The 16280-nt window shown below is 37.4% G+C and overlaps 2 protein-coding genes across 2 annotated transcripts in view; one reads left to right on the top strand and one right to left on the bottom strand.

The window, feature by feature from the left end:
- LOC109051914 (E3 ubiquitin-protein ligase RNF182-like) overlaps positions 1–15029 on the top strand; it is a 15972-nt gene extending 943 nt beyond the window's left edge. The window contains exon 2 of the mRNA XM_042760374.1: positions 13666–15029. Coding sequence (XP_042616308.1) covers positions 13680–14453 — 774 coding nt within the window. The 5' untranslated portion in view covers positions 13666–13679 and the 3' untranslated portion in view covers positions 14454–15029. The remainder of the gene's footprint in view (positions 1–13665) is intronic.
- LOC109051913 (centrosomal protein of 89 kDa-like) overlaps positions 1–16280 on the bottom strand; it is a 65548-nt gene that overhangs the window by 13604 nt on the left and 35664 nt on the right.

The following is a 16280-nucleotide window of genomic DNA, read 5'->3' as shown; positions in this document are numbered from 1 at the left end:
TTCACAAATGATCTTCTATTAATAACCGGGAAGATAATTTCCACATGCATGTAAACGTGAAAACATACACATGCGTTTAGAGTACTGATTAGCAATGGTAATGTCTTTAATGGACCCCCTGTGTTATCATACCTGCTTCAAGCAGAGAATGAGCATGTGTGGAGAGAGAGTGATTATGTGTGTGTGTGTTTGGAAGAGAAAGAGGTTTGACTGTACTCTGTGGGGTTTAAGAACACATAGGTCCAAGCAATCCCTCACACATCGATCAATAACACTCCACACAAACATGCCTCAGTCAATAGCTCCTTCAGTGCATTTGTGTGTGAGCATTCAATTACAGCAATTCAGACTCTCTCTGCTTGTCTGCTCCCTCTCTCTTCTTCCAAAAACCTCAGTGAGATGCAGTGAGGCTTTAGAGTTTTCTTGACCATGTCAAAGAGTATCTGAGCAGCCACCAGACAAACCACAAAACCATTAAAGGTGCACTAAGCCAGTGGTTCTCAACTGGTTTGGCCTTGGGACCCACGTTTTCCCATGGTCATCAAGCCGCGACCCACTTTGATGATATTTGCTTCCAAATATCAACATTGTTTGGCAAAATTTGCTTGGTGCACCTTTAAGGAGAACTGGAACAAACTGCAAACAAATTTGCCAATATGAAGTGATTTCAGTGAGATTTGGGGGACTGCAGTGGATGTTCTGCTAATGTGATTTCAGTTTGGGAAATCATTTATTTATATCATTGTGATGTAGTGAATTTGAGCTTGTGATAACAGGCATGGCTATACTGATTTACCCGTGAAATTCTTATCATCAGGGTAAGTCTGTCAATTGGAGCTGTTAGTAGCATCATCCATTTGCAGTTTATTTCACTTCTGTTTTAAGTTTTCCTGTCTTTGGAAAGTTTGGTATTCTCTTTTGCATTCTGCTGTCCATAATGAAGCTGTTCCACACAAAACCTCTTCCTAAGAGCTCCTAAGGCATTCTATGCCAAAACTAGTGTTGTCAAAATGAATAGGCCCTACTCATGGCCCAATTCTTTTAGACAGTGGTCAGAATGAGGCTAAACAAAGTAGGGAAACCCTTGGGAAGTTCGACCTGTCAAATGTAATTCAACCAGGGGTCAGATTCAAGAAAATCTTTTTTTATTCTCAAGGAGAAAATGACCTCAAAACACCTCAAAGGCCATCTTTTTGTGCCCCCTGCAGATTATCGTAATTATCATAATAAGCAGACACACTATTTTCGTCATGACTGGCTTTATGGGAGTTCAGCTCTTGGAGCCACATTTTCCAATGTGTTATGTATTTTAAATAGTTATTTTAAAGAGCCTGTCTAAAGATTGTTCTGCTGCAATCGTTTGCTCTCCGTCTCCTTAGCTCTCTCTAGAGTGAATGTGTCCTGTATCTGTGTACTTCTAAAAATGTTACTTATGAAAATAAAATTAAGAATGAGGTCCTTATTTAAAGTAGTTCTTGTATAATCGTTAGTGAATTTCAAATTTAGCAAAACAGTCACATCACGCATAATTGTGACATTTACATTGTTTACATTAACTAATTGTTTACATTAACAACTCAAATTCATGAAAGATCTTAAATTTGAGAATTTAAGACAAGGTGTAGGTTATCCGAACTTTAAGTGGTTATTTACAATAAACATTTCAATTCAATTCAAATTATTCTCAGATTTGTCTTTAGAACAATCTTAAATCTTAAAAGATATGAACATTCTTAAGAAATGTTTTTTGGGAACACAAAATATTCTTAACTTTATTCTTAAGTTAGAAAATAAGAAGAAAATAGCAGTTCATAAAAAGATTCTTGGTGTTTTATGAATCTGGCCCCAGGTATATTTTTGAATATGAAAAGAAATGTAAAAGACTTGGGTTTGTAGTCTCTTTTCAGCTGACTAAACATCTGGGTTGCTTTTACAGCTTGTTTAAGCTTCACAACTGATATTTCACCTCTTTCAGTAAAGGCAATAAACATTTACAATTGACAAAACTATTTGTAATGAAGACAAGTGTGGAATGTATGAGCTAAACCTCTTTAATAAGGCTTGTCCATCATGTTAGTATGGACAACAAAGGTATTGACATCGGTTTTAATGTGACTCACAGAACGACTCCATTGTAACCATGGTGGTTGCCTGGAGACTCCTGATGTTGGAAAAGTTTTCAAAAACTCACATTCACACCAAAATCACACCTCCTCTCCACCACAATAATCACACACAACACCAAAAATCAAAACTAAAACAACAAATTTAGCGCTTTCACATCACAGCATGATATTAAACAGATTTTTAAACACAACAAACAGAAAGTGTTTTGCCATTCTTATTTCTTCTTAAAATTTGTTGAAAACAACTGTGCTGCTTAATATTTTTGTGGAAACCTTGTGATACAATTGTTTTAGCCTCAGTATTTGAGGAATAGAAAGTTCAAAAGAACAGCATTTTTTTAAAAAACAGAAATATTTTATAACATTCTAAATGTCTTTACTGTCACGTATTGTGTCTAATAATCATAGAATGGAAGTAAACACTGTTAAGTACTTGAAAAGTGGAGATTAATCATAATGAGCATGGAAGCCAATGCAGTAAATGAACTGTTAAGAAGTGTAGATCAGCATATGATGTGGCAGCTTAGATCCCTAATGTGAATACTGCTGTTATTGGGGTCACTGACATGCGGTAGGAGGTTAAGACATTCTAAGTGACTAAAGTAGTCAAACTAAATTGTGCTTTTGAATAGGGATGCTCATTTCAGTTAATTTTCCTGACAGCTGCCACTCGTTATCCGAACATTAACCGTTAACTGAGAAGATTTGAATATTAAATTAGCATTAAATAAATAACAGAATGAACACGTATCTGTGACCCATTAAAAATACACAAGCAGCGCTTCTGAGAACAAAGAAAAACAGAATAAAATAATATCAATAAAAATAATACAATAAATAGGCCTACACAAAATATTTTTCACTGAAATAATTAACAAATTAAGATGATCTGCAATATTGAGCATTGTAGCCAATCACAGACATTATCTGTTGATTTCATGAACACAGTGGCCAATCAGAGATGTTTATATTAAAATCCAGTCACCGCTCATAAAGCAGGAGTTTTGTTCAGTGTTTCGGAGTTGTGCGCACTCGTGAATCCTGTTATTAGAACAAACAAACTGTTCACACGATCGTAAATAAGAGATTAATTGTCCAGTAGTGTAGAGCTTCACTGAATAAATTGGAACTTTGTGAGATCGCAAAGAACCTAGATGAGTTTAACTTTTTAATGATTATAAGGGGGAGCACTCTTTGTGCACTTTCTAGGCAATAACCCATTCAGAATTTGAATACATTCACTCACGGATTCACTCTCTGATAAAAATCTATCCAGTGTTGCCTTTTTCCATTGTGTTGCCTTTACTACATCAGTTAAGTGAAAGTGCAGGTGCTTGCACAGCAAAATATGTCTGTAGGCCCGCATGGTTGCACATATTTTTTTCTTTAACAATGCAGCAAAGCAAACTTTACAAAAAAAAAAATACTTTAAAAAAATTTATATAAAAAAAAAAAAAATGTTTAAACCGTTTAATTGTTAGTATTAATCAGTCAAAATTCTAACTTTCGGTTAAACAGTCAATATGAGCATCCCTACTTTTGAAAGAATCCACATATATTCCCGAGGGAACACTGAGAAGAGTGATGAAACTGGGTAGGCTGCATTTATGTCCTAAGGTCCTAAGGTCTGAGAATCAAAAAAAAAAAAAAACCTGAGTCAAAGGTATTTTCTACTGAGAAGACTGTTTGTGTGCCCAGTATCAGAATGGCTGGGAGACACTGATTGGATAAGTGTGCAAATGTGTTTTTCAGGGTTCCATGCAGCTGTTATTGGCTTCTTTCAGGCAGGTGTTCTTCCCTTCAGCTCAGCTGGAACTGCAAATGACCCTAGTTTTCAGCAAAAAATCTAAATAAATTTCACTTGTTCTCCCAATCTATTCCCTATCCTCTACCCTACACAGCTTCTACTTCAAATCCTAGTTACAAAAGCATCTTTGAAGCCAAGGGCCCCGCTTAGGGACTTGTAAGTTAGGGCTGCTATAAACACACACACGGTACACAGCAGACACTTCCCTTAGGGACTTGTTACATACAAACAGACTGGATACGTGATCTATGGCATGTTCACTCTGCCTGCCCTGTCTGAGTCAGGTGGATGAAGACTTTTACACCCACAGTGCTGTCACTAGGTTGTGGTTGAGTTTTAGTCCTCTAGATAATACCACTATTAAAGGTGTTAGCGAGTAATCTTTAATACACTAAAACCCTCAGGCTTGATAGACTAAAACATCTTTAATACATACCTTAACAAAAGCACCAACCCCCAGATGCATCTGCTCTCTGACTGGCTGATATAACCAAAGCAGAGATTGTCTTACTATTGGGAGATGAGAGGGTCTGTATTACTTACTATTGGATAAATCATAACGGTCAACATGGATCACGTGTGCCTTAATAACCAATCACATTACAGCCTTGATGTCACTGAAATACAGTCAGAGTTGTGCAACACTCAATCACCGTTTACAGATACCATAGAAATATATGAGAAGTGCTGTAAGCTGAATCCCACCTGTCGCAAAAAAATCTATGACTTCTCTTATAAAACAGCATTTTTTTTGGCGTAAACTCAAAATAGTTCAATCCAGAAGTATTGTTTAGTGTAAAACATGTTGAAGATTAGCCGATAGGCAGTCAATTCATTAAATGATAAGTTGTTTCCTCTAAAAAAACTGTTTATTCAGTCCTAATTGTGCTGACTGTTTCTACGTCACACACACATAGGAGCGCCCACCTGGCGGGCAAAACTAAGCTTTGCTCCACTGACCGCCAGTTATTTTTACACAGTTTGCTTTAAGTAGTAATGTAGTAAAACACAGATATTAAAAGATGAAATCCAGTATACACTTTATTGATTATGTATATTTTGTACAGGCAAGCATATGAACCCAGAATATAAACACAATATGCAAAGTTTCACGTTAAATGGTTTCCCATAGAAACCCATTATAAGGAAAACACTGAACCATTAAGCTGATTGCGTTCAATCAGATACTGTGAGAATCCAATTATTTTAACTGGAAGAATAGATTAGCAGCTCAGACCTGCAATCTGCTTTTGAAAAGGACCCAACAAAATACACTTCCACTGTCTTTTGAAAAGCTCAGTTTACTCTATTTTCGTCTCCATCCTTTCATTCCCTTATAATCTCTCCACAGAGTCAAACATATTATTGCAATACAAAGAATTTCAGATTCCCTATAACTGTGCAGACCTAGCTGCAAGATGAATTCAGTCTCATGCTCTTTAAGATGACAGTAAGTAGCAAAATTGGAGCAGAGCAAGCGAGAAACACTTTCTCACTGCTGTGCTCAAGTTGAAAATACAGCACAAGAGAATGTGTATGTGCAGCCTGAGCCTGATACACAGATAAAACATCTGTTAAATGACATGATTATGAGAAGAGACCAGGTAAACTTGTGATCTGAATCCCTATCCTGAAAGTACAAGAATTAAAGGTGTTACATAGACATTACTGCCCGTTTATAAGATTCGCTGTCCAACCTAATAAGGGTAAATGGTCACATTCAATACACAAGGATGCAGCATTATATTATTAGAGAAAGAATGATCATATTGAATGTCACAGTTATGAGATGATAAGCTCAGTCTAGTTTATTGAGAACATAAACTTGGCTGAAAATGTGGATTTATTGGATGTGGACTTTGGGCATACTGGATTTATTTGGGATTTGGGGTAGACAGAGCAGGGTTACAGACAAAAAAATTGAGTAAGAAGCAATTGGACCACTGAATGGTTCTTTGTGGAACCAGAAATATTTCTGTGAAGAACCTTTTAAGTAGGGGTGCGCCGATCTGAAATTCAGTATCGATATCGCTTCGATACTGGCCTTTTCTGCTGGATCAGGGTATCGGTCAGACGAGACAGATCCAAATCTGATATAGGGCCCTATTTTAATGATCTAAATGCAAAGTGTAAAGCTCACAGAGCAGGTGCACTCAGGGCGTGTCCAAATCCACTTTTGCTATTTTAACGACAGAAAAACGGTTGGCGCTCCCAGGCGCATGGTCTAAACGGGTTGTCCCTATTCTCTTAATGAGTAATGGGTGTTTTTTTTTTTTTTTGGGCGTAACGTGCAATAAACCAATCAGAGTCTCATCTTCCATTCCCTTTAAGAGCCAGTTGCACTCGTGCCATGACGGATTTGCTATTTACACGGCAGAATTTGGCAAGCGCAAAGACCGAATGCATCTCCGAGATGAAACGGAGCTGCTCGTGTGCAAGCAAATAGATAGCCAAATTCTGATCCACAAAAAAACATATACACATTTATAATAAATAATCATACAAAAAAAAATTATCTCATTCAAATCAATCCTTTCATTTTTTATATTTGGCATGTTTGTGTGCTGCTGTGCGTCTCTGTGTTTAATAAGCAGCGTGTACGCGCGTTGTGGACACGCCTATACTAACACGCTCTTTACATAACAAAGAAAAAACATTGCGCCAGACTTTAGACCAGGTTTGAGTTGGTCTATGGCGCAGTCTATTTTCAGCTCCTTAAAATAGCAATGCGCCTGAACACACCTCTTTTTTAGACCAGCACGCCCATGGGTGCACAAATGGGCGCAAATGCATCTGCTAATTAAACGACGTGGCACTGGACAGGAAAATGCGAACGGCGTCGGACTGAAACTAGCAAACACAATTGCGCTGCGCCTTGCATCGCATTGCGCCAGGTGTATGATAGGGCCCATAGTGTGTATACTATTCTGTGTTATTATTAAGCCTCACGAAAGCCACATAAACATTATAAAGCACAATAAAGTTTTCGTGCACTGTATTTCAAGTGTTCTAAAGCAGTTCCATAGTTTAATGTGAGGTACAGATGAATATTCAAGTCAAGTTCTGTCTGTCATCCTCCATTCAGTATTCAAACTGTGCATCACGTTCGGTTATGACAGCCAAGACGATAAAACTCTCTCCAAGATGATTAAATGTTCCTAATGTTATTCTTGATCTGTAAATGGTTTCGCATAAAAGGGATCTATATTGCTGGAGTTTCGTGCTGTTTCTAAATCGGGTAAATTTCTATCGGATATCTGGTTAGATCACAAGACTGGAGTAGAGAGCACTATGAGTTGTTCTTCATGAGCATAGTAACTAAAATTTAAAACTGTGAATAGAAAAGGCTCAATAAACGAACAAACATATTGAATATGCATCAATATCTCTTCACTTTGTGCTTTGAACTTTTCTATGCGGGGTGCTGCGCACTTTGAATCCGTGTTGCATCAAGCTCATCATTCTGGTCATTTGTTTATTACAAAGTATCAAAGCACAAAGCTTTTTGCGATTACTGGATGGCAAGTGCGCTTCAAATAATATGAAGTTCACACATTAACAGAACACAGCATAGTCCTAAGATCTTGTTAAGAAGAAGCCATAATGATTATAAACGAGAATTGTTAACGATGTTGCCAATATCCACACAGCTGACAGCTTTACCAGTTGTAGTTTATTCAAGTTGTGCATGAAATAGATGCTGCTTTTCCTCACTTTCACTTACATCTCTGTCATTTCGATTACATGCAAATTTTTAAGTTATAAGTTATAACATGTAAATACATTGGCTTAGTCGCCAGTCGTGACCTCAGCAAAAACTTCACTCACAATTTAATATTTAATTTAATAATTAATATAATATAATTTGTGTAAGTCTGGCTTCGGAAAAAAGAATTGGTCATGCAGGATTTCAAACCACAGCCCTGAGTAATGAAATAGAACAAATCCGCATGTGCCTTAAGAGCAGATCCCAGCATCCAGTGAGCTTCCCTTTATAGCTCACTATTCATAACGTTTTCATAATCATCATCTATAATTGATTGAACAGAGCTTTAAATAACATTGCATTTATTGTTAAAACAGATAAGCACTCACAGTCTGTCTTTTCTCCCTCACTCTCACACCTTGTATCTTACATATACAAGATGGTCTAAATAATTGAATTGATTTTGGATTCTCAGGCCTCTGGAGAGCGAGATGAATGAGGCGACTAAATTTAAGAAGTCTAAGTGATTGCACTTGAAAGCTACTTAATGAACTGTGTGTGTTGCTGTTTGTGACGTAAAGGGCTCTTGCTGACATCTTTCCAATAACGAGCTTTGATTCACACACTGCACATCTTCTGGAGTATGATTACTAGAGATGCTACGTGAGTGACATCAGTGCTTTATTTTAACTTAAATAGAAAAACACTCTAGACATATTCCAATTAAAGCACAATTCTAATGCTTTATTTTATCTTAAAGGGATAGGTCACCTAAAAATTGATCAGGGGTCTCATTTATAAAAATCTCCATAGATTTCATCCTAAAAGTGTACCTAGGCACAAAAGCGAGATTTTGCGTACGCACAAAAGTTTTCAGATTTATAAAACCATGCGTACACCAGAACCAGCGCAAAAATCCCTTTATAATTCCCAGTCAGCGGAAGATTGTGCGTACGTGCATCTCCACCTCAACTCCTCCCCAAAATCACCATATATGGAGCTTACAACGCCTTGTTTTACTATGCATAACCTCATCTGCATATCATTTCCATGCGTATTCCCATCCACGTGACACCATGTTTAACACCGAGACATTAAGGAAATATGAGATGGGGTCTATAATGCCATTTGTGTCATACAAAAAAATTTTTATTGCTAAAAATTATCCAGTATCCTTGTTATGTTTTATAATAAATATATGAAAATTTCCATAAAAACAAAATGGTTTAAAGTTGTTCTCAGATATATTTTAGAAAAGAGTTGATCTCATTATTTTACACTGGCCAAACAGTATTTTAATTGTTTTAAACAATTCAAATAAATTAAATGTATGCAGTTTTCCTGATGAACATCTTTTAGCTATTTTTAGTGGAAACAGATAGGCCCATATTTATTGCAGTGTAAATAAAATTGTCTGATTCGGCTGACACTGATTCGGTTGTCACTGACAAAGTATTTTAAAAAGAAAACGTGCAAATCTTACCGTTTTCTCCTAGTTATATCCTTCAAATATAGTGGTATTTTTCATTATGTTGTTGAGATGCCTTCATATGACATCGACACCTCCGTGCAGCTGCGGTTTAGCTATTATCATTGGTCCTATACCGGACAATGGACCATTCGACCACTGAATCCAGCAGTGTCCACCATAATATCGAAGTAAGTGCGCATCATTGATCATTGTTCTCACGAAAATATTTCTCATAATGTGATCTGTAGTTTAGTTTAAAGATTAATTATTTTGCACCTATAGCACTCCTCACAGTCATTAAAACATAGCATACCACAGGAAAATTATTTAGCCTATTGTTAATAAAATTATGTAATTATGTTTTTTGTAAAATTATGTAATTTCAGTGTTTATCTCCATTAATGCGGGAGGAGTATTTAATGTAAATGTGTATATCGACCTGAAAACAGAGTTTAAAATCACTGTTTACTTAATTACTTTTCTCACTCCAGGAAAAAGATATGTGCATGGAAAATTGCGTACGCATGTTTCTATGCCCATTTTGTGAGTACGCAACGTTTATAAATGAGACCCCAGGATACATCACACCGGCATTTGGTGGTGAGGAAATGTTGTAGACTGTCCAGCAGGTTGAAACATGAAGGTAGGGCTGCCATTGAGTCAGTAGTACATGACTGGCTTTTCAGTGACCGTAAGCATAATAAATGTCCTTCTTGTTAGAACTGTGTTTCACAGTTTCCAGAAATGCTGTTCTTTTGAACTTCCTATTTATCAAAGAATCGTGAAAAAAAAAAAAAATTAAGCAGCCCAACTTTCAGTATTGCTAACAATAACTCTGTACTGGAGTAACAGCTCCTGAAAATTCGCCTTTGCAACACAGCAATAAATTAAATATATTAAAATAGAAAACAGTTATTTTTATTTATACTAATATATCACAATATAGCTGTTTTTCTGTATACTTGATAAAATAAATGTGCGTGACTCCTCCAACTGCTTGGTCATAAATTGACCCCCAGCATTTGAACTGTAGTGTAGTTTGGAATGGGTTGGTTGTTATGGGCATATGTGACACCACAAATAAATGCACAGCCATTTGCACTCTGCATCAAAAACATATACATGAGCGGTTGCACCTCTGATAACTTCAGGCTTATTCTGCAGCGTTTATATAAGTCTTTTGATGGGTTGTGTCACGGAGCTGTAAAACCGGTTACACTCACTAAGTGAATGAATCGCGTTTGTGCTGATCTCTTATTACAAAGCAAAAACAAACACTCTCCTTCTATCCATGAATGTTTCTCTCGGATATTGTACGCAGTCTTGCAGTCTTGAAGCATCTGTCATAGCAAATCAACACATACTGTTGTGAATAATTAAGTGAAGCGTCTTCTCATAGGATAAGAACATGCAGTCTCATGAATAATTTAATAGACACAGACATGTCATCGATGTACTACAGTCCATTGCCACGTCACAAATTGTGATGTCAACATAAAAAGCTTAAAATTAACCAGTTTTCTCCAACAATTAGAACTATTGAATGCTAACATTGTCTTCTTTGATGTGCAACACAAACACCTAACTAACTACTGTTAGTTTGGGAGAACAGGAAACCTGCAGTCAGGCTCACAGCAGTCTCATACATAATTACAAGGGAACATGAAATAAGAGCAGCTCAGAAATGTTCTGTAGGGTTAATGTTTCCATGAAGGTGAAAGAACAAGGTGCTAAATCATAAACAGAATCCACTGTTAAAGGGATATGAAAATTGCCAAAAATGAAAATTACCCCATGATTTACTTACCCTCAAGCCATCCTAGGTGTACTGTATATGACTTTCTTCTTTCAGACGAATAAACATAAAAAAATGAAAAAAAAACCTCCCTCCTCCACCAAGCTTTATGATGGTAGTGAATGGGGGTTGGGATTTAATAGTCCAATTAATAGTTTTCAGTCACGTGACTGGTTCAAAGACCTGGCGGGCAAAATATCCATAGAACTGCAGCACAAAACTGTCAGTTTTCTATATGTTCCAATCCAAAAGTATTTAGATTATCTCTCAAAAGAATAAAACAAAGATATGTGAACAAAATGCAAGTTTTAGCCATTAGCAATCCATATAAAGCACCTGTCACAATATTTCAATCGCTAAAAACAGCGGTAGGCTACATTCTAAAATGTTGATGTTGATGTTAAAAGATGAAATTAGTACACACCTTATTGATGATGATGCTTTATGCAGGCAAGCAAATGAGCCCGGAATATGAGCACAATGTGCTAAATGGTTAAGCTTCTTCTTTATAATGGTGTTCTATGGGGAAAACATTTAATATTAAACTTTGCGCATTGCGTTTATATTCTGGGTTCATCTGCTTGCCTGTACAAAGTATGCATCATCAATAAGGTGTATACCGAATTTGGCCTTACTTCAATACTACTAAATGCAATCCTCCTAAAAATAACTGGCGGTCAGTTGAGGAAAGGCTTGTTTTGCCCTCCATGTGGGCGTTCCTGGTAGTGTAAGGTCCGGTGAGAATATTCTAGTCTCTTGAGAATCTAGGTTTGAGGGTGAATAAATCATGGGGTCATTTTCAGTTTTGTGTGAGCTATCCCTTTAATGTTAAAACCTCTGTAAAGGTTTAAGGCTTATGTATCCAAGGAAATATTCAGATATATTTCTCAAAACGGTGTCTGCGTTTGCTCACTTTGCATAGTAATGCTGTATTTATGTAGCCTATGTCTTTTCAGATGTTTGTTCTGACAAAATCTCTGTCTGTTGACAGAGCATTCGAATACTAATAGTGTCGTCTCAAACATAAAATTTCATTATAGAATAGAAAAACACTCCAGAAATATTCTAATTACTCAACTGTAGATGAATTATGTGCCAAATCATCCTTCTACTAACAAATTTTTCAAAGAAGACTACTGGGCCAAGTACACGTCAACATACAGTATTACTCTCCTGAGTGACATAAAATGGCCTATGTAACATTTATAATTTATAATCCATGACATTCATTAGGTCCCCATATTTTTGTGAGATACAATTACAATGACAAAACTGATTTAGTCCATTTAAGCTACAAAAGAGCTCTTTATATTAGATTTGAAATGTAAGATGTTAAGACCAGCGATAGAGAACTCAGAGCACATCTGCCTCTGAAAAGCATGTTAAAACACCATATGTCATTACAGTCAGGAAAAAGGGGAGAAGGAAAGAAGAACAGAGGGGAAAAAAAGGAAAGAAAAGCTTTCAATGCATGGGCATTGCTGTCATTAATAACAGAGAGAGGTCTGTATGCTGGAGGAGTGTGCTCTTTGCCCAAAGGGCCACTATTTCATTCCTCTAACAATTGGCGTCTCTTGCATCAGTATAACAACAGCTGGGTGACATTAGGGAAACAAAAACTGTTGGCACCCCAAGACAATGAAGCAAAATCGTCACGTCGATCCCACGTTTCTTTCCATAATTAATTTCACAAACAGCAATTAACAAAGCAACCTAATTAGGCCTTTGGAGAGTTGCAGACTGAATGAGACACTGAAAACACCCATGTGGCACAGTAGGAAGCTTTCTATGAAGACTTAATAGCATAGGTGTTAGTATATTACAGTCACACTAACATTGCACTAATGCATGATTGCATAACACATTGTATGAAATCACCTACAGTGACTAAACCCAGAGATTTGTTTACTGTTGTCATAATGTAATTCATTCTTAATGACAGCTTATTTCAGTTTGATATAAAAGGTGGATAAAATGCTTCTGAAACTTTCTGGAAAATAATTAAGATCTAATCTTCGTGGATTAATAATAAGGAGAAAATCCTGTAAACTATTATCAAATTTGAGAGACACTGTGTGCATTTACAATTAAACTGTATCATATTTCTGGATGAGTTTAGCATCTACAAGATGGTGATGCATCATCCAATAAATAAATAAATAAGGGAAACAAATGGACCAAATTGCTTGGTCAACCCAATTGTTTTTTAGGAATTGAACAGGAAAGTTCAATTCCGTAAGACTTGAAAACCTAGTAAAATGATTTATTATTTCTGCAAAAAGTGTAAAATACATATGATATCACTGTTAATGTTTTTTGTTGTTGTTGTTGTTGTTGTTTTTTGAAAAAGGAGTAACTGACCAAAGTCTAAATTAAATATTCTATAAAAATGTATGCATTTTGACAAATTGCTTATACTTAAAAATTCTAATTATTATGAATTATTATATTATTACATTAGATAATTGCATTAGAAAACACCAGCAACAACATTTGTTAACAATATTCGTTATAGTACAAATCTAAACAAATTTGTGTCCACAATAATAAACAGACCACTATTGTCCAATGACAAACAATTAACCTTAAAATTATTTAGATATAATAAATAATAAATCTCACAAATGTTGATGTTCAGATGAAAAGATTAACAAGAGCATCACCAGTAAATAAATGATAAACACTCTAGTCTTAAACTGTATCTCTGTAACTGTGCATGTTGTCGTATTCTGTGCTAACATCCTTTTCTTGTAAACCTAGAGCATGAGGCCACGATGAGCTGTGCTCAGGCTGGACCAGAGGAGAGCTCTGGTAATGCCAGTGCTAATACTAACACCAGCCTCAACAGCACCAGCAATGATGAGTTGGAGTGCAAAATCTGCTACCAGCGCTTCAATGCACACAGCCGCAAGCCTAAGATTCTGGACTGCCTGCATCGCGTGTGTGCCAGATGCCTCAATAAGATCCTGGACATGGGTGATGGCTCTAGCTCCATCAGCTGCCCTTTCTGCCGTCACGAGACGCAGATCAGTGAGTATGAAGTGGCTGGGTTGCCAGACGACTCAAACATCATGTCTCGTCTGGCTGTACGGGACAAGTCCTGGAGCTCAGACCACAGTAAGGAGGTAGTACTGACGCCCAAGAGCCTGTCCTCCAACGACAGCCCATCCCACGACTCCTCCAACTGCCTGGTCATCACCATCATGGAGGTGCAACGGGACCAGCAACGCTCACCCAGTCAAAATGCCAGCTTGGATTACTACGGTGACCACAGTCTGGACTCAGTCTCTGTAGCATCCAACAGCGGTGCCGTGGACCAAGACGCATTGTCCAAGTTCTGCAATCACGTGCCGCGAGTCTTGGTGTGGCTGCTGGGCTTTTTCTATTTCGGTTCGCTTCCACTTGGCATCTACTTGCTGGTGATCCAGAGAGTGACTCTGGGGATTGTGTGCGTGAGTCTAGTGCCCTCCAGTCTCACAGTCTGTCTAGTCTATGGCTTCTGCCAGTGTCTGTGCCAGGGCATGTGCGACTGCTCCAACAGGGGGTGACTGGTACAAAACAGGCCAGTGAAAATCATAGGCTACATCATCTCACCATACAGAGAGGAGATAAAAATAAGCTCTAGGCATCTGAATATCCTTGCTGCAAAATCAAATGCAATTTGTACCATCTTGCTATGAAGGGATGTGTACAAGCAGCTGTGATAAGAGGACAAGTCAAGCATTAAAGAGGAAGGTCAGTCTGGAGGAAAACTGATTAGCTTAACACAGTTTCTGCACACACCCATCAAGCTCATTCTGAAATAAAAAGGCTGACCTGTTTGAAATGTTCTCCATGCAGAGCAGATGATGATGCAGAAGTCGGTGTTTATCAAAGTCAAGCAGAGCGGATGTGCCATAAAGAATAAAGTTTTATTGTGGTTGATTTTCATCACTGGGGAAGAAACTGTGTGCCCTGATTCTCAATGAAAAGGCTCCATGAGCAGCACTGTTACAGGTTAAGACTGGACTAGTCTGTCTAGTTAAAGACAGAATACTGTAGATATTGCAAAGTGAAGAGGTGGGTAACCACTGAGGTAAGAATGGGCCTTTAAATAAAGAGATTTGACCCATGTTGTTGTTCTGTCCATCTGTTTAAAAATACCCTCTAGGCCTATGGAATTAATAACTGTAACCAATGTCACACTACAATGGAGATTCTCTCTCTCCTGTTCTCTCACAGACATCAGAATGTGAAAATGCCCTTTTGAGATCTGATGTAGTGACACAAATTGAAATGGTGTTGTATACTTCCAGGCTGAGCTTACACGATGAAAACGTTCCTGGAATTCAATAACAGAGCACAAACAGTCCATATAACACTGCATGTGCTAGAGTGCAGGCAAGGAGAGGGAAAAAACATATGCTATTGCACAAGATGTGTGGAAGATCAATGACACCTGGCGTACAGCTAGGAACATTTGAAGAGAGTGCCATTTTCTGCATGACCATGAATCTCACTGCTAAAGTTGAGGTGATGTAGTCAGTCTTGGCTGAAGCTTGGCTCTTTTTGCTTATCCATAGGCGTTTTGATATAACCTTTGCGTTTTGAGTCCTAAACCTTAACCTTTATCTAAAATACATATCTCTACAGGTAACATAGACTCCAACAAGCACAGCGGCTCTGTAATCCTTCACTCAAGCCCAGTGTTTCTTTTCCCTGCAGGTTCTTTACAGGGCCTTCACCTTGAGATCCAATGAGAGCATTCATCATTCTGAACTTGAGCAAGAGACAGAGTTTGAATTCTGCCAGACACATGCAGCTTAGTCGGTCAATACTAGAAAAATAGACAGCACCTTGGGTATGTTTAATCAAAACTGGAACTGTTTTAAAGCTCTCTGTCTGCAATGAATAATTCCAGTGTTTATACATGTTTATCCAGTGCATTGAAAACAATAAGAAAATCTGCATGAACTATGGTTGGTTTAACAATTTAATTGGACTCAGTAATGAGAATGCATTTCTGAGCAAACCATCTCCTAATCACAGCACACCATATTATCTAAACAAAATTCAACAATCAGGGAAAGACAGCAAAAGGGGCGCACTGCACTTTTCGTTCCATTGACTTCCATTCATACACATGTGAATGCATCAGAGCGGAAAAGTTTTGCTGCGTTCCACAGTTCATGCATGGTGAACTTTGACCTGTGACTTCGCATCATGTTAAACCGTGTGACCAACAGCAGATGGATACGTCACAACATGACCTCATAGCTAAATCAAAAGAACTTAAATTTAAAACTCTGGCGATGCAGGAAAGTGGAGTAGATTTTATGTTTTTACATTTTAGATGTATTAATATTTGTTACGTGTTAAATTTAAGTTTTTAAAAA

Source organism: Cyprinus carpio, chromosome A7 (assembly GCF_018340385.1).
Source record: "Cyprinus carpio isolate SPL01 chromosome A7, ASM1834038v1, whole genome shotgun sequence".
Classification (NCBI taxonomy): Eukaryota; Metazoa; Chordata; class Actinopteri; order Cypriniformes; family Cyprinidae; genus Cyprinus; species Cyprinus carpio.
Note: the sequence above shows the minus strand (reverse complement) of the source record. Positions and strands in the feature narration are given on the sequence as shown.